This window comes from Ixodes scapularis, unplaced genomic scaffold (assembly GCF_016920785.2).
Source record: "Ixodes scapularis isolate PalLabHiFi unplaced genomic scaffold, ASM1692078v2 PGA_scaffold12__126_contigs__length_90152505, whole genome shotgun sequence".
NCBI classification, from domain to species: domain Eukaryota; kingdom Metazoa; phylum Arthropoda; class Arachnida; order Ixodida; family Ixodidae; genus Ixodes; species Ixodes scapularis.
Window position 1 is genome coordinate 9,806,369 of NW_024609838.1, and position 23,158 is coordinate 9,829,526.

The 23,158-nt window shown below is 45.1% G+C and overlaps 2 protein-coding genes across 4 annotated transcripts in view; one reads left to right on the forward strand and one right to left on the reverse strand.

Annotated features, from left to right (window-relative positions):
* LOC8033691 (UDP-N-acetylhexosamine pyrophosphorylase) overlaps positions 1-2,224 on the reverse strand; it is a 22,689-nt gene extending 20,465 nt beyond the window's left edge. Inside the window, exons 1-2 of one of the 3 annotated variants that reach the window (XM_042289412.1) lie at positions 2,139-2,224; positions 182-466 (exon numbers count right to left, since the gene is read on the reverse strand). In XM_042289412.1, the coding sequence (XP_042145346.1) occupies positions 182-225 (44 nt within the window). In that variant the 5' untranslated portion in view covers positions 226-466; positions 2,139-2,224. The remainder of the gene's footprint in view (positions 1-181; positions 467-2,138) is intronic. The other 2 variants (XM_042289413.1, XM_042289414.1) reach the window with 2 other exon arrangements.
* Positions 1,947-22,105, forward strand: LOC8033670 (cell cycle control protein 50A). The gene is made up of 8 exons (XM_029974861.4): positions 1,947-2,338; positions 8,014-8,147; positions 10,218-10,352; positions 12,661-12,850; positions 14,345-14,467; positions 15,942-16,148; positions 16,724-16,889; positions 20,832-22,105. The coding sequence occupies exons 1-8, from the start codon at positions 2,296-2,298 to the stop codon at positions 20,872-20,874; spliced, it is 1,041 nt and encodes a 346-aa protein (XP_029830721.2). The 5' UTR covers positions 1,947-2,295; the 3' UTR covers positions 20,875-22,105.
* The last annotated feature ends 1,053 nt before the right edge of the window (positions 22,106-23,158 follow it).

The window sequence follows — 23,158 nt, forward strand, 5'->3', positions numbered from 1 at the left end:
GCTATCACTCACGAAACAAAACGACTTACGGCTGCTTTGAATCGGGTCTGTCATGTTTAAGCAGTTTCCACCAAAACGAAGAAACAGCATTTGTTTTTCTTTTTTCTTTTTAGACAAAATAATTGACTTTCTGTGTCTTTTTTTTAATTAAATAATATAAGAAGAATCATGAGGACGTTACCATTCACCGCTGTCGCCGTGACCATGAACTTGTTCAACTGGCATCCTCTTGTTAAAAAAAAAATAATAATATTGAGACCACAGCACGATATTGTAGCAGACGACACGGAGCAGACGACGCTTGAGCAGACGGCACTCGAGGCGCCAGAGCAGACGACGCAAGGCGCACGTCAGCACGCACCTTGCCTTGGTGGGCTGTGTCTGTGTGGGCAGTGTGCAGCCCGTGCCGCCTCAACCTGCGTAGCGGATGGCTCGGGAACCATTGCCGGCGACTAATAAGCCGTATCTAAAAAAAAAAAAAAAAAAAAGAAAGAAAGCAAAACATGAGTCATAAAAAGAAAATAGACTTCCGAAAAGGCAATTAACACTTTACGTTATCAGACGAACTCCCAGCGGCTTTATCCACGACACGTAATTCGAGGTGTTGGCGCGCGTTAACCCTTAGAAGATATGGAAAATGATCATTATTACTGGAAACTGAACACTTAACTGAACTAGATGGTAATAATGGTCAATGCACGCCATTCTGTTTGCTATGTGTTATGATTTAATTTTTCTCGTTTTTTTTTTTTTTTTTTTTTTGCGAGCAGTGTATAGAGGGCACCAACTTTTTGTTATTTCTTTTTATACTCAAGCTTATATGTAAAGCCCGCGATATATATGTCAGTTATTAGAAAACAGTGTATATATCGAATAGCCAAGTCCGCGCTAGAAGCTAGTTACATAACCAGTTTAACTTATTTTTCTTTGCTTTTAGAAACGGGTTATCTACTTAGAAATTCCGACCCTGAGCCAAAAATTTGCTTCCAAGGCAATAACAAACTTGTTCCAAAACAAAACCCATAAAAAATATTAAAAAAATAAAGGAAGATGTTATGTACTTTACCAGGATCTATATAAACCCGATATAATAATACAAAAAAAAAAAAAAAAAACCTGAATGTATACAGATACACACACAAAATCTGGGTTACCCAGTCTGCGAAACCGGTTTCTAGAAAGCAAAAACGAAAAAACAAAACAAAAAAAACGTCGCAGTCTTTTAATCGCAGAGAAAAATCAATTGATCAATTACCTCATCGGCGCGCGCGCCACACGGATGCAAATGGAAACAAATTTCGTGTTTTCTATGAAGGCAAACATTTTTCCATCACGCCGTACACAGACTATTCATCTATGTTACTTGTTGTCAAATAATTAGAGTTCACAAATCTTATACATTGATATCGAGCTCGCGATGTTTCAGGATGATAGCCTTGACCTATGCCATTGTTCCACACGTGTGGCATTGGGAGCACAACGCGGAACCAATCAACTAAGTGCACCGGCAACCGGGCACCGCCTAAGATACTTGACATTCTCGCTGTAATAACTCGGGGCCGACAACGAAGGTATGTCAAGGCAAATGCATGTATCAGATCAACATACCATACCGTTAGCTAAAAAAAATATGTATATAAATAAAATATCTCTTTTGATATTCAGAGAATTTTATGTGAGATATCAACATTTCCATACCTCGCAACCGGTACATTCCTACAGACTGGTTGACCAGCTGTAAAATTCATTTCTATAAAAAAAAATAAAAAAAAATTATAAAAAAAATTAAGACGGAATTTATTTGACGTTGTTTTTAGTGCCCAATCTTCAGCTACCCCGCAGATATATATATATATATATATATATATATTTTTTTTTTTTTTTTTTTTTTTCTTTTCCTTACGTAAATTTAGTTGCACGATCGTGGTTTCGTCTGTGACTTCCTGAAGCGGTTGACGTAAAGGTATATCCTTCAGCGAGGGTTTTCGGAAGGGTCCTAAGCTCCTCGGAAGGGTCCTAAGCTAGCCTCTCGGTAGAAAAAGTACGATGACCGCTAGCCAGTGCCGGTTTGATGGCCTGCTAATTGAATCGAAGAGCGAGGGAAATTCTTGCCACGGTGGAAGCAACGTATCTCCTACCTTCGATTCCGGTTTCCCTGCTCTCGCCACATCCCACACGGCGGTTCGGGCGCTCGGGTGTAGCGCCGGAAGTTGAAATGAATGTCACGTGGTAAAGCATCACGTGGGCCGAGAAACCACGTGACTCTGTCACTTCCGGCGCTCTTGAACGCTAAAAATGTCCACCCCCGAGAGGCGATCGAAGAGCAAAAAGCCTTCGAGTGAGTATACTCTTCGTTCGGATGTGATTGTGCAACTAGAATTGTGTTGCCAGAACGGGTATTTAAGCGTAGACTACGCTCATCTTCAACAATAACGTCTAGAGTTTGAAAGGAGGACTACAGATGTAAACTGCCTGTAGCTTCCTCAAGCCCGCACGGCCTTCGATATGTAATAGAAGATTGACGGGAGTTTATTTCTGCCACTCGGCTGCAAATATTCGCAGCCTTCCGTGAGCCGCCTCGGCTCACGGAAGGCAACAAATTGTTGTCGAAACTACACAGCAAAACCAGTGGTCCGTACGACACCTTTTTGTTATGGCTACTTCGAACCCTTTGCACCGTTCAAAAGGTGATTACGGTGATGGTAAAACGGATTACGTCAATGGTGAAAGGCGGAGCCAATTCCCCGTAATCTAGGTCGACGCAAGCTTTGGGAATTCTCTGATAACAGAGTTTGCGAGCGCTACGATGTTTGTCTCGTCGAATGATTTCGTGGAATAGTTGCATGCTGAACTGAAAACCTTTACAGGGTGTATCCGCGCATTGAAACTTTTCTCAAGGCTGTCTTTAGGTGGTGCATTTATCATGCTCAAATTTTGCGAGTATAGGTTTCCAGAAACCAAAACGAGAAAGAAAAAAAAAAACGCTATATCTCTGCGCGGGGTAAAAGAACTTAAACAAACAGTGCTCACAGATGGCGCCACCATACCAGAAGAGGTTATCAGCGTGAAACGTTGGAGGCGCTGCTTGTGTGGTTGTGTCAAGAAAACGCCACAACGCTAAATTAAAAAAAGAAAAAAATCTCACTACAGCTCAACATGTTCACTGTTCAGTGCAACGCACTTGTGCAATCGCTGTTCATATTTATTTAGCGTGACTTACGCATACGGTCGCTAATAGTGTCAAAAGGATGCTTTAATGCGGGCTTTCAGCTCTTTCATAGATACTATCAGGCCCGTGTACGCTGTTGCCTTGATATAGCCCCAAACAAAAAAAATCGCAAAGGGACAGGCTGGGCGAACGCGGGGGCCATGGTATGTTGAAAGACCCGCGACCCATCCAAAGACCCGGGAAGGTCTTATTCAGCCACTGTCGCACTGACATGGCGAAGTGCGCAAGTGCCCTATCCTGCTAAAATGTGCACACTTCTTTTTGCATATGGCCGTGGTTCACGTTTACTGATGTTTTGGAGGCCCGTTCTGGATCGACAGAAATGATGGGGGACCCCATTCACCAAAAGGGAGTGGCGGGTATTGGATGATTACGCATACAAAAGAGTAAAGGAAGGAAACTAAATGCGTGCGAAACAATTTTGAGGCTATAAAACTGAGAATAATCCACCCTACTCACTCAGTACACGTGGTTTGGTCTATTTAGCTTTGCAAGACAGCCAGCACTAATAAAAAATTTTTAAAAAGTTTTGTGCGCTTGGCTTGACTGACGGTTCAAGGCTTTGGGGACCCTAAAGTGTCCACGGACCCTCAACTGAGAACCACTGGCATATATATATAGTATGCCTCCATCTCCGGGAATACTTGCTCCTGTAACATTCGGAATTAGGCATCGGTGCTCACTGTCTCCGAGGAAAGGAAGTGGCCAACAACCTCTTCTATTCATACAGCACGCCAAACCATCACAAAAAAAGAAAAGAAAAAATACAATAAAAGGAGCCGCGACTTTAAAAAACACGTAAACTCCGGTGTAGGGGGTGAGCACCAGAAAGGAGGCTTAGTGACAAAGCCGACGATAGCAAGGTCGTTTTCGGCGACAACGTCTGCTTTGCATGTTGCTGAAGGAATCCTTTTTAAAACATGGAATTACTATTCGAATGGAAACTTGAGGAAAGTTTCCTTTTATTGAACACCCGAAGGCAGTTCCCAGCAAGTGTACGGTCAGATCGTCTGCATTTCGAATGTGCATCGCCAATGGTGGCACCATTTGTGAGTGGCACCATCAACCAGTTTGTTTATGTCCCCCCCCCCCCCCCCCCCTCATGCATAGATATATATAGTGTTTTTTCTTTCTCGTTTTGGTTTCTGGAAACATCTACAAACGAAATTTGAGTATATGATAAATACACCATCTAAAGACTCCTTTGTGAAGAGTTTCGTTTGCGCTCACTTTATTGGCCGATTTATGCGGTTAATTTTACGCTCGAACATCGCTCGAGAACACTTTGTAGTTTTCTGGACTAAATATTGTGATTGAAAAAGAGGTTTTTTTTTTTTCTTAGACTGGTGCTTAGTCGGAACGTAAAAACTTCTCACGCACAGCACATCTTGACAAATGCCTCCTTTATTAGGTCATAAACAAGCTAGCATCATACATAGATCATCATTAACATAATCTGCCATTAACGAAATTCGTCATGTCATAATGGATGTCTAAAATTCGAATCCTTGTATGGTTCACATCCGTGCAAAATTTCAACTCTTAGACATGTAGTGCTGAGAATACGGGAAAAGACTTCCGCATCTGTTCATCCATTTATAACCGAAAATATGCAGATGAATGAACCGTACTAGGTAGAACGGATCAAAGTCTGCGATGCAGCCAAGAGACAAAATTATTGGAGGAGCCGAGATTTAAACTACTACACCACTATAGAGTGGCGCAGTGGTTAGCATAACCGACTGGATATTGGGAAACCAAGAGTTCAAATCCTGGCTCCACCAAAGATCTTGTCTTTCGGCAGGCTCGTAGACTTTGATTCATTCTATCAAGTATGGTTCATTCATCTGCATATTTGGATTATTGCCTTTTCAGAGACCACGTACGATGATGAAAGTGCCCGTGATGTGTTCATCCGTTTGTAGTCAGATCCCTTGGCCACATCTTTGTATATTTTATGGTAGAGTCACGCTGTCCGTAGCTATTTGGCGAGGAGTTTGACTGTGCGGATGGGAAGCAAAAGCAGAAATATTGGTTGCCTTCTAAATAAACAACGTCGAACCTCGTTCTAGACTCTCGGCAAACCTTGTTGCACAGCGTAATGTTGCAGGTGTGCATAACACGCTGCGGCAGTGGTTTTAATTCAGAGCATTGGGCTCCAACAGACGCCGACTCAAATTTTGTGCACTTTCCTGGAGGGGCATTGGGGGCGAGGGTAGCGCAAGTGGAAAGGGAAAGACTGCCCTAATAGAGTGGAGAAGGTAGCAGAAGTGAAGACAGTAGAATTGCCTTTTCTTCATTTGCACCTGTTGCTCCCTATGTGCTCCATGGGCCAGGTTTCAAGACGCACTAAATTTTTTTTTTTTTTTTTTTCCGGTTTGCAACTAACATTTTTGTACATCCCGCTCTTATGTTGCAAAACATCAAAGACCCGTCTTGAAAACGGGAAGTGGCATAAGAGGCTTGAGAGGAGAAGGGTTAGCATTGCTGTTGACTTGAAATAGCATCTTGATTAGTAACGCTCCACCATGGGCGCTACCTATTGTTTTCACTACAGTTCTTGTGCTAAAAGTAAGTATAGAGTGGTTCATACACGATTTCAGCAAATGGCTATTGGTGAGTCGTCCAACCCCAAAGGAAGTGCAGACTTAATTGAGGTCGTGCTAGTTCTTATTTTATATGTGGTGAAGAAGGAGAGCAGCACACTCACCATTCACACAAACGCACGGTGGTGTACGCCAATCCCTGCGTTCTTTGGAGCTGGGTGGTGTACACCAATCATTGCACTCTGTTTTTTTTTCTGCTTTTCTTTTCGTAGAAGGTTTGTCTTTAGTCCTGAAAAGGGATAAGGCATATAAATCCTGTGATGCGCTTTTCGTGCACGAGTGGGAAACACATGTAGATAACGTGGGGATTTTTAGAATTGGTGACGCACACTGATCAAGGTAGTCTAAAAAGGACGAAGTCAGAAACAGTGTGTGAGAAACGGGTGCCGGAGCTTGCCGCCAAGAGTGCTACACACCTTCCCAAGAAACACTCGACCCCAGGGGCAGCAAACCGCTTTCAAGCCCATCCGCTGGGTTTGAGGCGAGACTGTCACTGGCGTCCCTGTTAACCCTAACCGAGTGGGCTGTGATCTCAATAGGCTCAGCCCGCATAGGCACAGTCCGCGTAGGCACAGTTTCAAACACTGCTGGCGGCCAAGTTCTCGTGTTATCCCGCTGTATTTTGTGTTTCATGGTGCATGTATTTTCCCAAGGTCATTGAGAAAGCATTGTACCATATTTGAAAAAAATAAAAAGCAATAAAAACCTATAAACTATTTTTCTTAGGTACGTGCGCAACAGAACAAATGCGACGGGAATGTATAGTTTTAGTTTTTTTTTGTTTTTTTTACGATAAGTTGTGAAGGCGCCGCGCGATTCGCCGCATGTCAAATGACAAAGTATTTAGCTGTCAAAAATAATTTACAGCAGAAGATAGCCGAAAGGGGTGCATTTTTCACGCACACAAATAACGTGTTTACCGATGGACAGGACATAGACATACGATTTAGCGAGTGTTAACATTCAAACAATATATTGTATGTACCACACGATGCAGTGTTATCTGAAAAGAATTAATTTGAAAAAGATCTCAAATAACACAGTCACAATCCAATGACAGTCACATCTTGACGATCGGACGGAATCCAAGATGACTTTGTTTTGAAGCACATTTTGTGGAGAGTTTCCTTTTTTCCACAACAACACCAAGGCAAAGGAACGAACGCAACTGACTCGTTTCCCACCCCAACCCGGACAACTGTTTTTGGCTATGACTGAGAAGGACTCTACGCAGATTATCTTCGGGAGGGGGAAGAACAATGTTCGCAAAATCGCGATCATTGTTCCCTCTTTCCCTCCTTCATTTCCGGTGAATGTTGAGCAGAAACGCTTGAATGGCAGGCACTTACCAGCCCTATTTGTCACAATGGAAGATAACACAGAAAGGGTATGCAGCTCCCATAAGAAAATTAGGTGGAAACTTTCAAGAGAGTTGAGAAAACGTCAAATGCAAAAGCGCAAAAACGTAGGTAGAGAACCGCGCTGAGCGGGTCTTCACAGTCCAAGAGAGTGGCAGAAAATTTCTAGCTGATAGAGGGCGCGAGAGTCGCACCAGCCGCATCAGCCTCAGCAACATGGCGGCGGCCTAGGAGCGTTTTTTTGGAAAGGTGTATACTCTCCGTGTATTTGATTTTGTATAGCAGACTAATTTCAGCTAGCAGCTGCATCTTAAGTGCACGCCACAGTGTTTGCAGCGGCACATAATCATTATTCGAAAGACAAGGTTAAGGTACACTAATGTCTCATTAATATGGACGCCTGCATTCCCCCAAGACAATTTCAGTCGTCCATAATAACGAGACAAAAATGCATGTATTTGCCCAGTTCATCCTTGAAATTCTTCTTCATATAGCTTGCTATGCATATTAATCTGGGGTTGGTATTAAGGAGACACGTCTGTACAACAAATCTGGCACAGCTTGGGTACGTCTGCTGCTTTTCACTATCGAATAATCCAAGCCAAAATTTGGAAGCAGGTCCACTACTTGCAGCACTATTTAATGCTTCCGTGGAGCGACGCAAGAGGCACGTGCAAACTTACTCGAATGTCATTTTGCGTGTTTATTCCCGCCTTCTTTTTAGCAGTTGCAGCAGTAAGTATGAATGCCTGCATGGGAAGTGAACAGAAGAAAGGATACAAATCACAAGCTTGCGTCTTCCTTTTTTTTTCCCCTGTAGGCAGTGCATTTAAGCAGCAGCGGCTGTCGGCATGGCAGCCCATCCTGACGGCGGGCACGGTGCTGCCGACCTTTTTCGTGATTGGCCTCGCCTTCATACCGATCGGGATCGGTCTCCTGGTATCCTCCAATGAGGTATGTGTGTGGGCTCTACGTTTCGTTGCCGTAACATTGTAACGCAACTTGATGGGTCTCTTGATTTCCGCTCAAAAGCAGAAATTACAATTTAGAAAATGTCTCAATCTCACATATAATTATAAAATGAATTGGTGGACAGGCAGGATATAGATGCAGGTCAGTACATATGTGCCTATATCAAGGTGGTTGTTTATTAAGTTGAGCGTGTTATTGTCGTGAAAATGAATGGCACTCTGAATTAGTGGGACCGTATTCTTGAAGAAATGCTGAACTCCCCAAAAAGATGTGTTTTAAAGTGTCTAGATGAGATGTATTTGTAACAAAACTAAATTTTTAAGGAGGAGGAAGTTTTTAGCTCAATATTTGTGTCACAACACATATTTCGAGCTAGGAGGGATTCTGGAAGGTGCTTCTGTTTTGGTTGTTAACCTTGAAATATACTCTAAACGACGTTCGCAGGCTCGGTATTTCGCAAATTTTGCCGTGTACAAAAGATTGCAATATGGTGGGACGTGCTATGTATCTGTTTCGATGAAGTGTTCTAATCACGAGGTCAATTTTCTTCAAGTCGTTAGTTTTGTTAAATATAAGTTTTTCTAAAAAATTAAGTCATTTGCAGTAAGTTCATTTCTCGATTGTTAAAAAATGGTCTAAAAAAATATCTTGTCAAAACTTTATTTTGTGGTGTATGCATCCTGTGATTTTTTTTTAAGTTCAGCGTTTCTTTAAAGGCATACTACAACGAAATTTCGGCGCTTATTTCTTGGTCGATTAGTGTTCAAGGGAGCATTATCACATCGGACGCACCGATCTCTCGTTAAAAAAGACACGAAAAGGACTTTTAAAATGAATTAAACGATTAGCAAAGAGCACCTGGTGGATGTCTCTAACACCTGGTTTGTAACGCCCGTCTAGGAACCTTAACAGGTAGTGGTGGTAACTGTCTCCCCTCTGGCCACTACGAGAAAAGAGGGGAAAGAGGAACTCCCTTGGGGTTAGTTGCGGTGGCCCGATCGCTGGCATGCTTTGGCCGCTTCGGTGGCTGGAATGACGAAATGACTAGGACATCCTCTCGACGTCAGCCTCACTGCAGCTTTGCTTGTCCCAAGACAACCTACGTCACGATTGCGTCAGATATGACGTGCTCTCCGCTGGCTGCTCTCCGAGCGCTTGCCAGAGTGGGCTGTTTATAACGAAAAATACAGCCATCAGGCTCAAAATACAAGCGTGCGATTGTCATTTACGGATATTGGGGATCATATTCAGCCTATTTGTGGACATGATGGGTATATTTCAAATTTCGTTGAAGTATCCTTTGAAAGAAACACTGGCGGCCTCCCAAAAAAATGTTTTTATTTTTTGTCGGGCAATACATTATAGCATCAGAAGACTACCCAATCAATATTTTGCTACAGCATCACATATATTTTTAGTAAAGTAATTAACTCCAACTGCTTGAAATTGAAACCGAAACTCGACTGAAAAGGAAGAAGAAATATAGAGTAGAAAGTTACCAAAAGTCACGTGGCTGTGCAACTTCCTTTTTTTTTTTTTTCAATCAAATATTTGCAGCTTTTTACAAGCCACAAAAATGGATATCATATTTTTTGTCTGTTTTTAGCATATAGTATCTGCCTTCTATTACTCACGACTTCGATTATCTTTGGTGGTTGCGTCTAAACTATAGAAAACGGCGCATGACCACAAAGTAGAAAGTGAGGGCAACTCAAACCGGTGAGTTCTCAATTGGCAGTTTTTGGGCGGACGAATTTCGAGCTGCAAGTTGTGTTCTGGGTAGTTGGGCTCTCATATGTCATGTATGAATGAAAACCTTGGCGAGCATAAATACCCTATCAGTGTCCCTTTAAGATGCCATTTTCCACGGTTAGTTTTTTGACAGGGGTAGTCGAGGAACAAGGGTGCCACAGCCGTCGTCGTTCCGTTTGCCGTAAGATTGAGAGGTCTACTGGCTCCTGCATCCGTAGAACCGACTTGAGAAGTTTTCGCTCCCCCGGAACGAAGTGGCGACCGACACGGAGACGTTCCATTTCGCCCCTGCATTTCCAGGTTCAAGAGTTCCAGTTCGACTACACGGAGTGCAAGGAAAAGGGGAAGAACGTGACATGCGCCTCGGTGCTCCAGCGCGACGTCAGGCAGACGTGCACCTGCCTCGAACGGATCGAGTTGACGGAAGATTTCAAGGTGGGTCGGTGCAGCTGGGAACGGTGTCACATTTTGCCAGTTAAGGCAGGGGTGCGTCACGCTCTCGGACGGCGTGATCCCGCCGGTTGGTGGTAGAAATGCCGGCGGAAAAGGCGAGCGGACGCGAGTGTCTGATGCAGTTTTCGTCGACCGCCTGGGTGCAGTGCGACCTGCAGCATCTTGCCATGTTCGGACAAAATGACAGAACAGTAGAAACAAACCTCTAAGTTGGGATTGTCCCGGCTAGAACGGGGCGGCTGGTCACTCTAACAATTACCATACTATTGTGATTTGGGCTGTATCATAATAAATGATATATAATGGTAGGCCCGTTTTATTTATGTTTTAACATCGTCGATGCATTATACAGTGCGATCCCCTTATAACGATGTACTGCTTATAATGATTAGTTTGTGCAGTTTCTAGACTATTGGGTGTCCCAAATAGTGGCCAGGCTCTTTAAATTGACCACCAAATTTGGTTTCTTAACCTATCTCACTATGATTTTGTGCAGCATTTTCCACAAATGGTGCATTTTTTTTTTTGTAAAATTTTCAGAGCAAACCTATTTGAGGAAAAAGTAAAGAAAGGAAAAGTTTTAACTCCTATGGAAACGCAACGAAGCCACCGGTCTTCGAACAGTAGGGTGCCCCACGGTTTGATGACCAGTGGCTTCGCTGCGTTCTCCTAAAATAAGGCTTAAAGACCGACGACCGAACTAGTTCGCGCTTTCCACTTTTCCCCCCTTCCTCCTTTCCCCCTTCTACCCTGTTGACCGTTGCCTGTTTCCCCCTCCCCCAAGGTGAGGAGGATGTTCTGCCTTGCAGAATCTCGCGTCTGGTCGTCGGCCTTTAAAGGGCAACTCCGGCCAAAACTTAAAATTAAATAAATTACTGGTATCGCTGTAGTGACACAAAATACGACCCCAGCCAAAATATTAGTCCGTAGGACGCCGCATTCTCAACTAATGCGGATAACAAAAATGCGACCCGCCGCGAGCCGCTGCTCCTTAGCGGGTGGCCAGCGGGTTGCCGATCACTAAAGCAACATTGGGCCGTGACGTCCATATCATTCTCTTTTTTTTCCTCTGGTTCGGGCGTTGCGCAGAGTGCGCTTCTTTGAGCCGCTACCACCGCTACTTCGGCTTGTGATTGGCGTGTTTAGCCGTTGCTTTTATCTGTAGCCCGTGTAGCTTTTGCATGGCCTTTTGTTTATTTGCTTGTGAGGAAGACTTGTTTTAGCGAGCAACTCGGTGCGCCCAAGACTGCCCAGCTGTTCCTCGAAAGATGCCGAGTGCAACTTGTAGCGCTGTGGGCTGCTAAAACAACCCGCTGCGCAACACGGAGGTGCTTTTTCACAAGTGTCTGTCGGACCCGAAATTGGAGAGGGTGTGGGTGAACGCTGTACGACGAGTGAACTTTGGACTTCGGCTTTTACGCGCCCGAGGGAAAAAAAACGAAAAAAACATTTGTGTACAGCCCAACACACGTGCTTTCGGGCGCCGCGGCCCGCGCCGGAGATCCTCAAACCTTCTTGTCTGGGACTGACCCGAAGCGCGAAAGCGAGAGGGCCCCCAGTACTGTACATCACTGGCAGCGCGGCATAAAGCAACGCCGCTCCATCCACGGAGCCCAGATGACAATTTAGGCCTAGCGACGAGTACGGAAGACCACACACACGGCGACAGCCGCCGAGTACGGCACCGAACCAGTTCACTCGTTTTCCAGTCGCTAGCTTTTGGGTATACAAGCCACGAGTAGGGCATAGCGCACGCACGGCGGTGACCACCGAGTACAACACCGTACGTGTTCACGGGTTTTCCAGTTGCTAGCTTTTGGATATACGCACTAACTCTTGCTACATATGCTCGATAACTACCACATATACAGAATTAAAACAAAATCAGCTTACCTCCTATCTTTAGACGGCTAGCGCAACAGAGGTAGGTGGCGCTCAGCCTGCGTACTCGTTGAACGAGAACGATCTTGACGTCACGTTCACATAGCGGCTGATTTCCAGTGTTGCCGGGGCCTCGAGCGGCTAGCTTCGGTTTTGTTGGCCGCGCCCCAAAAAAAACTTTTAGGCGTCAATATCTTTAAAACTACGCACAATAACAAGAAAAAAATTACACCTTGCAATTCAGGGACGCTGACTGCACTAAAAACAGTCATAATCCCAAAATCTAAAGTATGGACCGGAGTTGCCCTTTAAACTGGATTAACGCTTTACTGGGGGGCAGGGACGGCCAGGGAATTTCGGGGGGCAAGGGTATGTCCGTCTTCTGATGCCTTCCCTCCTGGGCTTGCAGTCGGAGGTTTACGTCTACTACGGATTGACCAACTTCTACCAGAACCATCGGCGCTATGTGAAGTCACGAAGCGACATTCAGCTGCTGGGGGACCCGCTGGTGTCGAATGCGGATTGCGAGCCGTTTGCAAAAGACGCTCAGGGCCGCACGATAGCGCCCTGTGGAGCCATCGCCAACAGCATCTTCAATGGTGCGTGTCCCCCATCCACTTCGAGGCTTCAGAGGTGGTATCATTGCGCCAGTGTTGCCGAGACGAGAGTAATTAAGCCCTTTGTCCTTCACTCCGTGTGGCAGAATGGGGCTGAATATGGCCACCTATGTCCGTTGCAACCTAAGAACGAAAGGCGAGGGTAAGACGGGCCGGGGAGGAGGAAGCAGACGGAACGCTAAAGAGGGAAGGAGGTTTCCCCCTCTTTTCTTCAGCATTCCGTCTGCTTCCTCCTCCCCGGCCCGTCTTACCCTCGCCCTTTGTTCTTAGGTTGCAACGGACTGTAAGTTAGTGTTGCAGGCCGGTGGGGATATATGTTCTTATGTCTGGGGACTTTTAGGAACTTTTCGGGGGGTCTAGGGACAGGATTTCGTGTTTCTAGGGTATTCTAGGACTCTCCAGTTCTAGAGGGGAGCTTGGACGATGGTGCATGTTCACTATGGAACCATGTCCTTGTAGATAACACACGGCATTAAGAAAAAATATATTTGTGGTTTGTTTAGACTTTCGTAAGCACTTTTGTCAAGGCGTTATATTTGTTCTACGACAAAACAGAAGGGGGATGCGAGGACGGCCTAGGTTGGGGGCATTTTCAAATTTAATAAAGCAAATAATTTACCAGGTAGTTTATTTCACATTGTATAAAATGGTTACCTATGTTTACGCTGTGTGAAAGCAAACATATCTACTTTTGATGATTTCGTTAGTTCACTAATGTGAAACCATAAAACGACATGTTCAACGAATATTGCATGTTTCCTCTGCCAGGTGGCGGCATCAGCTCGTCTCTAAATTTTTGTGCATGTGTACAAAAGTTGAAGTTTTGTCAAGCTTTATGTTGGAAATTCTTAAAGGTTAAACCTGGTTGATCTCGAACATTAACGGGTTCGTGAAATCCTTATTCGTGGCACGGGACCATATCCTGGCTCGGCGCATCCGCGTTTTGGACCAATACTAGACCCTTCCCGAAATTCAGTCTGACAACTTTGATCACTATCGTCATTTTAGTGAATGGCGCCTGTGCCAAACTAATGGTGACTTCCTTGAAGACTGCAAAGGAAGAAGTTGAAGATTCTACCAAGCGGAGAATGCATGAAGGCCCGTGCATTAGAGATGTCGGTAAAACACGACACGACGCACGGGGTAGATGTAACGGCCGCGTAAGCGTTTATTTTAAAGTGCAGTCCAATCAATCTTTTGATACTAGTTTGGCTCTAACGTCCTTCGATGGCGGAAATATAGTCAAGAGGCTTTTGGGTCTCCGCTTTGTACCAGTCGGTTCTCGCGTCCACACTGTCGAAGCTGAAACAAAATCACGAAAGAATTACGAGGGGATCGAAGAACCAGTTTCCGTCTGCCATTGACGCGCGATAGTGATGGACGAAGTAGTTTCACGACCGCCATCAGTTTGTCGAAAGTGAAACTGCTTTTCGAGGCACCAGGTGGCGCCGAATTTCATCCTGTCTTGCCGTGCAGACACGCTGATGCTGAAGTACCACAACGCTCACGAGGAGATGGGCGAGGTTCGGACGGTTCAGCTGCTCTTTGACAAGATCGCCTGGCCGACGGACCGTAGGGTCAAGTTCAAGAACCCCGCAGGTGAGCCAGGGGAGCGAAGTTCAGCGGCGGGAGAGTCGTCCGTCCCTCGAAAGGGCCGCTTCACGGCATTGTACGAGCAGCTTTGAATGCGAGCTCGTGCTTGCCTTATCTGCGACTGCATTCAGTTCTTTTACGCTGCGCCTCGATAGGCCAGTCGTGTTACCGGCGTTGTAAAGTGCCCCATCTTCCGGTCCAGATCGCACCTTTGTATGAGTCGCACATTCCCTATAAACGGCTGTTTTCAGAGGAAAGTTGGTATATAAGTCGCACCTAAATATTTGTATGGTCGATGCGGCAAAACTGCGTTGAAAAGCCCGCACACGTGTGTTATTATTGCAATAGATGCGTAAGCGAGAGCAAATTTCAGCATTCACGTCAATGAACTGAACGAGAAACATGACCCCCGTGCTGAATCTCCGCAGGTAACGTCCATACTTATGAAGAAAAATGTGCATACATCGCACGGTTGTATAGAACACTCCGAAGGAACTTCTCGAAGAGTAAATGCGACTTATAGACCAACACGCGGTCTTGACGTCACACAGCTGCGGTGGCGCTGTCGACGGCACTGCACATGCGCAAACCATTCAGTTTTCCCGAATTTGATTTCTGCGCACGCACAGTGCCCACACCTGGTGTGGGAAAACACGGACTTATTTGTAAACAAAGTGTCGGTCTATATGCTGTAAAATATGGTACTTGCGGGGTTTTTAAGTAAATTGTTTTCAAACGAGTACTATTAATTTGCTTTTGAAATATACTATACAAGATACCTAATACTATATACTTTTCACACAAAGTAGTACTGAGAGGGTTTTTTGTGTGCTCAGAGTTTGCTCCGAATACATTTGAGGAGTTCAAACTTGTACTTTTTTTGGTGTCGATATTTCTTGTATTTTCAGCGGAAACTACGTCAGTGGACTTTCAGTGCCATTTCTCAAATTTGATGCATGATAAATCACTGGAACTGTCGACAAAGCTGTGGCTAAGTAACGCAGTAAATATTTTGTACATTGTTCCATTGAAGATGTGTGTAGTTGGGACGAGAGCTTACCAAGACAGATACAATTGCAAAAGTACTCGTAGTACTTCACTTTAAATGCAGTACATCATGTCCGATGTGGTTAAATTTCGCACGCAAAGTCTATGACGTCGCGGAATGTTGGCACACTCTTCCCACCACAACGAGATGGTCAGTCACTCTCTTCACCTCAACATGATGGCCAAGCCAATCCCCCTCTCCTCCACGCGCCCGCAATGCTTGGGAGAAAAGTACACTTCTAAAGCGGGATAATGCAGGTACACGCCTGGATTAATTAAAAAGAATTAGAAACTTTATGAATGCAAACGAAGACGCAAGAGTGTATTGCTCAAGCGTATCGTCACACATTCGTACGACAAGGAGTGTATGCTGTACATCCAAGTGTGTGTCATGCACTGCCAGAACTCGTCCGCGATGTTCTTCCACACGCAGGCATGAACTTCAACGGCACGGCCAAGCCGCCCAACTGGCCCCTGCCGGCAGAACAGGTCGGCGGCTTCGAGAACGAGTCGCTGATTGTGTGGATGCGCACGGCGGCGCTGCCGACGTTCCGCAAGCTGTACGGACGGGTGGATCACACTCAGGAGTACTTCATCAACGCCCTTCCCAAGGGCACGTACGACCTCGAGATCCAGTACCGTATCCTTTTCCCCCGGTTTGCCGAGGCCGCGACGACGGAGGCTTGTTAAAGAGCGGGGCTGTTCAAGGGAGCATAAACATCAGCTCGCCATCCCCTTCGACCCCATCTTCTCACGGCGTCGCTGCAGTCATTGGTTTGCCCGCGTCACGTGGCTTTTGCTTACGGCCGAGTTCTCGTGATTTCTTACAACGAGAACACGCTGGCGCCACCTACGAGGTGACTCTGGAGCTGCATTTTGCTAGAGCAAAGGTTTTGCGGCGTTTGCGGCATTTGCGACATCAAGTGTATGTGTTATTTCTGAAAAGTGGTGTTTTATAATATTGTCGCAAGTTTTTCGACTCATCGAGAAGAAAAAAATGATGCATATCACCTTCGATATTTCCATTCGATGCTTCCAAACCTGAACAACTTGCAAGCATTGTACTTGCTCCCAGCAAATAATTAAGAGAACACCCTCGCATTGATTCCTTTTTTGGAAACAAAAACCCGACCATTGCGAAACATCTTTGGGGGGGGGAAGCCCGACTGTCGGAGGGTCATTCTCCCTGACTGGGGGGCCCACCCCGCTGCCAAGGCTACCCGGTGGCGCCGTTCAAGGGCAGCAAGCGCATCATCCTGTCCAACACGTCCTGGCTGGGCGGCCGCAACCCCTTCCTGGGGATCGCCTACATTGCGGTGGGCAGCCTCTGCCTCGCCCTGGCCTTCGTCTTCCTCGTCATCCACAACAAGTTTGGAAAAAAGTAGGCAGACATTCTCTTTTATGGCGACGCCCGTCATTGGCGAAGTTTCCTAGCGTTTCTGGTACCTGTACGGTTTGGCCTGCCAAGTTTCACACGAAGCAGACATCGCATGAAGTATTTCCTCGTTAAATTTAGCGGTAGAATTTCTTTGCTAAATTTAGCGGAGAAACTTTCCCACAAGATTTGGCGGGGAATATGTGGCACCATTAAGCGTCGTGCGACACTACGATTGATGCCACGTGACGTCGCGTGAAACTTATACCCGCTACATTTAGCGGGAAAAGTTTTTTTGGTAAATCTAGCGGGGAAATTGGGACGGGCGACGTCGCAATCGACGACGTTACAGTACAATCCTTTCACCCTTGCCAAATTTTAATTGATGATGAGGAATGATTGTGTGCTGTATGGTGTGCAGCACCTCAGTCCATTTGCAATATGCAAGAAAGTGGCAATTTTAAGGAGCATAACTGGTGAACTTGTTTTCTGAATTTTCGTGGCTTTTTGCATGCATCTTGAACGCAAGCAAAAAAAAAACTTTTTTCAGATTATTATTTTTTATTAAAAAGGGGTCTAATTTCCGCAGTTCCTTTCCTGTCGCTTGACACGGGTGTCGTACTGTATGTTTCAGAAAAATAACTGGCCGTTATCATTACATTTTCTAGACTATTCTTTTCCTCGGGGGTGCAGTGTTTGCTTGGCATACTTTTATGGGAGTCTTGGAAGGATAAATTTATAAACCTAGAACTTTGCATATCATCCTCTTTCCTAGCTATGATTGTACCCTGAAAATTTCGTTCGTACAAATGACAGGCGGTTAATAGGTGTGCCTTCCTGAGTAGTGTCCTGTCTTAAAGGGGCCATGAAACGATTTTTCATCTTTTTCCTTCTTAGCTTTCCTCCTCAACTCACAAATCGCGCATCATACCAAACAGTTCAAGAAGACGGAAAGGGGGGTGTCCCCTCTTGCTCGGACTCTCGTTTGTGTACCCGGACACAGCCATTCTCCCCCTAGAAGATTAGCCCATCGCTCAAACGTCGGACAAAAGTTGCTTTCCCCACCCTGTTTGCCCCTAAGCTGACAGTGCTGTGGGAAGCCACGTGCTCACTCGGCCAGCCACACTTTTGCCACATGATCATGCTCCCTTGCAGATACCCACGCACAGAGATTGTGGTCAGGTGATGGAAGGGAGGCGGCTGATTGGACCGGCAAGCGCGTAGCTCCCACCGCACTGTCAGCTTAGGGGTTAAGTGAGGTATGGTGTCGTGCAGTCTTGGGTGGTAATGCATTACTAGTAACGCGTTACTGTAATTTCGTTGCTTTTTTGGTAACTTGTAACTGTAACGAGTTACTTTTTTAAAATGTAACTTGTAGCTGTAGTTCTATTGCTTTTTTCTGAGGTAACGATGAAAGTAACGACGTTACTTTTTTCGTTACTTTCCAGTGTTTTATGAATAATATATCACTGAACGAGTACAATTTAGATTTTCCTTGCACTTTTCAAATCGTCTATTCCGACATTTCGAGTGTCAAGTTGGCCTTGCACAACCTTGTGAATACATTCTTTCTCACAAGTCACGACCCGAATATAGCCACATGTTAATTTCATGAAAAAAAAACCTAGTTATCGTTACGCATGCGCTTGTACTTTGTAACTGAACACTTGAGGCTCGTTCACACAGACCCGTTTTCTTACGTTACGTTACGAAAAGTCACCGGGAAATGTGTGCTTCGTATTAAGCGTGGCAACCGACTCAAGGAGATAGCCTGGCGCACGACATTCGAGACACGGAATGTTTCGGTAACTTAGACGTAACGTAAGAAAACGGTGCAGTGTGAAAAATTTAACCGAGCTCAACTCCTTATGTTATGTTACGACGAGCCTTGTGTCCTTCGTTGCCACAGTAACTCACCGTCCTAGCTCGTCGTCACCGAAACATTCGCGTCTCGAATGTCGTGTGCCAGGCTATCTCCTTGAATTGGGTACCATGCTTACTACGAAGCACATATTTCCTGGTAACATTTCGTAACGTAACGTAAGAAAATGCTTTCTGTGTGAACGAGCCTTTACATCTTAGTGTCTTGAAGCAATACACCTACGTTATGGTTTTTCTTTTTTCTGTGCAAACGCTTTTTAATCGAGTGAATCAACCGTGAAACAACAATACACGCGGAGGGCACTGCGCATGTCTCGTATTTTGATTTGAGCCACTACTTTGGCGTGGAAATTTTCAAACACTAACTTAGAAAAGCAACTTCTGCTAAGTTACAATATGAAGTAAAAAGCGTACATTTTAATTTTATGCACCAAAACTTTGTGAAAGGCATTTTCTATTTTTTCCTGAAAAGTAATGTCGTTACTTTTTAAAAGTAACTGTAACGAGTTACTCTTTGGTTGCAGTAGCTGTAACGGTAACTTACCTACTTTTTTTCTGAAAGTAACTGTAACAAATTACTTTTTAAAAGTAACTTACCCAAGACTGGTGTCGTGTAGCGTGCTTTGGGGCAGGGTGACGTGCTTTGGATACTGCAAATGTATCACAGTGAAAAGGCAGAGAGCTTTCAAAGGGAAGGAGAAACGAAACATCCAAGTACGTTTCCAAATTTTTGTACCGAAAATCAGGCTTTTGATTTTCTACCTTCTTTCTTTTGGCTCACTAAACGATATGCTAATAGTAAAATCCCAATGTCAATTCCTTCATCCTAGCCCAGAATTTGTTTCATGACCCCTTTAACTCCTTTAACGAACAGCATAAAAAAACAAGCGCAGAAATTAATTTTAGGGTTGGGACTTTCCTGACAACGAGAAGGATTGTTTCCGAGCCTGCACGGAATTTGTCTGTCCTTGCATGCCGTCGTAATCCCTGCTCTTCCCTCCTGCATGTACCCCAGACTGCGCCTCTCTTGCTTCTTGGGCGGCTCTGCCTTGCACACTTGCGGCTCTCTTCTGCCTCACTCTGGGCTTCGCTTTGACTCTTGCTGAACATGCCACGCTTTGACCCAGCCTGCTTGCAGCATGCTTTTCCTGCTTCTCCCCACTGAAACCATGACGTGCCTTGGTAAGCACTGCACATTGTTTGTTTGCCAAGTTCTTTGCTTTTGTGTGGGAAATGAGGGTGCTACACATAAAGGCTTATAGAGAAATGCTAAGTGCTGCAGTTCTGCTGTAGACCAGGGATAGGTGCCTTTTTACCTCGAGCGACCCCTTTTGGTCTCAGGACTGATTCTCTAATGTAATATAAATAATATAAATTCTGTAATGCAGTGTAGAACCCTCTTACAGACTTTGGAATCGATAATGCACATTAGGAGGGAGTGTTCGGCTGGCTCAGATCTGCTGAGACAGTGTTTAAACTGGAAAAACACTTTACTTGGAAGCGGCGACGATAGAGGAAGGGCGTTGTGATCCCGCGAATTTACACTGGAGTATCCGATATCCGACGAAATTTTAGTTCCTTGCACTGCGGCGGTTATTATTGTCACGAACATCCGTACTACTCATTTATTGGTGAAGTTATATTTAGTTCAGTTTAAAGCAAGGTTTAAACAGTTTGCTGGTACTGAGACCAACTTTCTTGTTTTCTCAAATAGAACTGTTCTGGTCCTAACCATATTTGAATGCAGAACGCTTTTTAATGGAAGCGGAGTTGGGATCTCTTGTGACGTCGCCACAGACGTTCTGCGCTGTCATGAAATAAGTTTAACAAAACGCCACTGCGTGTCGCATAGCCACGCAACTAATGCCATTAGGGGTCACACGACGCAAAGCGGGCCATACCAGACCCCGCGACGTCGCGCAACTCGCGGTGCGAAGTTGTGGTGTCGCGCAACATCACGTTGCCCAGTTTTGCATATCTATCGCTACCGCGTTCTTCACTCGGGTCATTTGGGCAGCAGACGAAAGGAGCGCCTCAATTTTGACTATGTCCTCTTTGGCGTTCCAGCACACACGACCTGGTGAACATCACCCAGAGGACGCCGTACTGACGGGACCCGAACCATACTGTCGGATCCTTGCGCATTCCAATGTCGGCACTGGACCTTGGACTGCCCTGAGGGCGGAGGAATTGCACCCTGCATCGCAGACGGCGCGGCGGCGGGACCAACCTTCAACGTCACTCCGTCGGCTCTTACACGTGCGGAGGGGGTAGGGCTGGTGGCAAGAGGGAGACCTTGCGACAAGCACGCTCTCCATAGTTCCCGGCAATTGACGGAAGCTTCGTGCTGGAAGCAACTGAAAACCGCGCCTCCCACTGAAAAACATTTATTTTTGTTTCGTGAATGCGGGCAGCAAATTCTTGCCATGCAATTTGTCCCGTGTGGGCTCTTCCGATATTTGCCCCACGTTGGCCCACGTGTTGTCCTGCTGAGGAGAGGTGTTGCTTTTTTTCTTTACAAGCTTTGATTCTGTAATAACACTAATTTGTCTCGGATTTTATTCAGTCGTCTAAGCTGTGAGCATGGGTTGGCAACTGTGAGAGAAGAACCTAAGTGCTCTTGCAGTACAGTTAGTGTCCGGATTACGGTGCAGTCAATGACGAGATGCAAGGAGTCAATGCTTTTGCACACCGCTTTGTTTTTAGTTCAGCCGTGCAGACAGCAGTTCGAGAACAATCGCATTCAGACAACGTGACTGGTTTTGGAAAAGACGATAGCGATATAAGACAATTGTATCGGTAATCTTGGAGAAACAAAATAATCTATGACCGTTACTCGCTTTGTCACCCACGTAGGTGTTGCCCCAAGAAAGAGAAGTTTGCCATAAAGCCAGCGAAACGTACCATTCCCCTGCGAGAAGTGTGAGCTTGCACGCATCTTGGAAAAGATTGATTACTTTAGGAGCACTTTTTTGATTTCGTGGTATTCACCGTGATTTTTCTACGCAACCGCTACCATATTTGCTAAGCCTCGTCTGTCGGCTTGCCTCGTGATGATTTCTGGTGATGGCAAAGGACGTCATCTAGTCATTTTGTTGTTAAACTACGGCTTTGGTACTCCTCGGACATTGCGTTTGAGTTAGGGTAGAGCGTCGCATCTTTCTATTCTTTATTTTTTTTTTTCAAAGTTTCTCGTTGATGTTAGCAAGCCGCTTTTTGTGGCAGCGGTTGTCGACTGCACAGCATAAGCATTGGCAAGTTTTAGCGTGCCCTCTTTCTGTCGAGCTCTGTACATAGTAACTTATTCCCTGGAAGTAATAAAGTATGCCCGTTTTCCTTAAGTTGGGACTGTAGTTGCGATGGTCATTCCACTAAATGAAGTTCAACATATGTGGCTTGCCCAGATTCCTAACACACCTTGTCATCAACGCGTGTTTCACAATGGAGATCACTTCTGAAAAGCAAAAGACAAGAGTTGTGGCTATGTCGCAGGTTTTCTGTTTTAAGTAATAAGAAAAATTTGCCAACGTCTTTCAGTATTTTGTTTTTAAAATATTGGCATTGTGGTTTGGCAGCTTGTCTCCCGCAGCCATTAAAAACTGAGAATAACGGTAAAAAAAAGTTGCCAATGGACATAAAAATACTGAGAATAAAATAGTTGTTCTATTCACAGTTTGTATACACTGTTAATGCATATCTCGTAGAAGCATGTCTTCATGCCTGGTTATAATAAATATCCACAGTGTGTTCAGTTGTCCAATGTAATGTGCGACCATGGGCACCAGACGTTGCCTACGTCGTCTGCTAGTGCAGTCTTGCTGCTTGCACCGCTGTTCTTTCCTGCATTACACCCTCAGTATGGACGGAATGACCGATGCTTGCTTAGGGGGTAACATAACAAAACATGTTGCCTTTTCACTTTCTATTTTTGTTCTGTTTACACTAGGTTTGCCTTTATCGGGGAGTGTTGTAAAACACAGTCAAATTCCGATAAGGCTTGGATGCTGTCAATGTGCCAAATATAAATATAGCCTCCTGCTGTTGTTTTTCACCGTCGTATCAAAGATAACTGCAATGTAGTTGTAGTAAAAAATTTACCGAGGTGGGAAAGAAAAAAGTTCAAATTTAAGGCGAGGTTGACAAAAAAAGAAAAATGACAAGGTCATGCAACTTGTATCGGGAAGTGGCAACAATTTCGGGAAGAGCCGTCTTATTCTCCGAGACATCTTCGTTACGTGGCGGTGATATCAGTTTCAGCCATCGCTCGAGCGTTACATTTAACAGTTCAGCACACTGTACATACTATCAAAGACTAAAATCAATTCCTGCAGGTCCTTGCTCTCAGGGAAGCGACTCCCTGCCATAGGTAGCACCGGGACGAAACTGATTACCAT

Coding starts and splice junctions, on each gene's coding strand:
- LOC8033670 (XM_029974861.4), top strand. CDS start 2,296: ATGTCCACCCCCGAGAGGCGATCGAAGAGCAAAAAGCCTTCGA. Junction 2,339..8,013: donor GAAGAGCAAAAAGCCTTCGA/GTGAGTATACTC, acceptor TTTCCCCTGTAG/GCAGTGCATTTAAGCAGCAG. Junction 16,149..16,723: donor CGACCTCGAGATCCAGTACC/GTATCCTTTTCC, acceptor CCCGCTGCCAAG/GCTACCCGGTGGCGCCGTTC.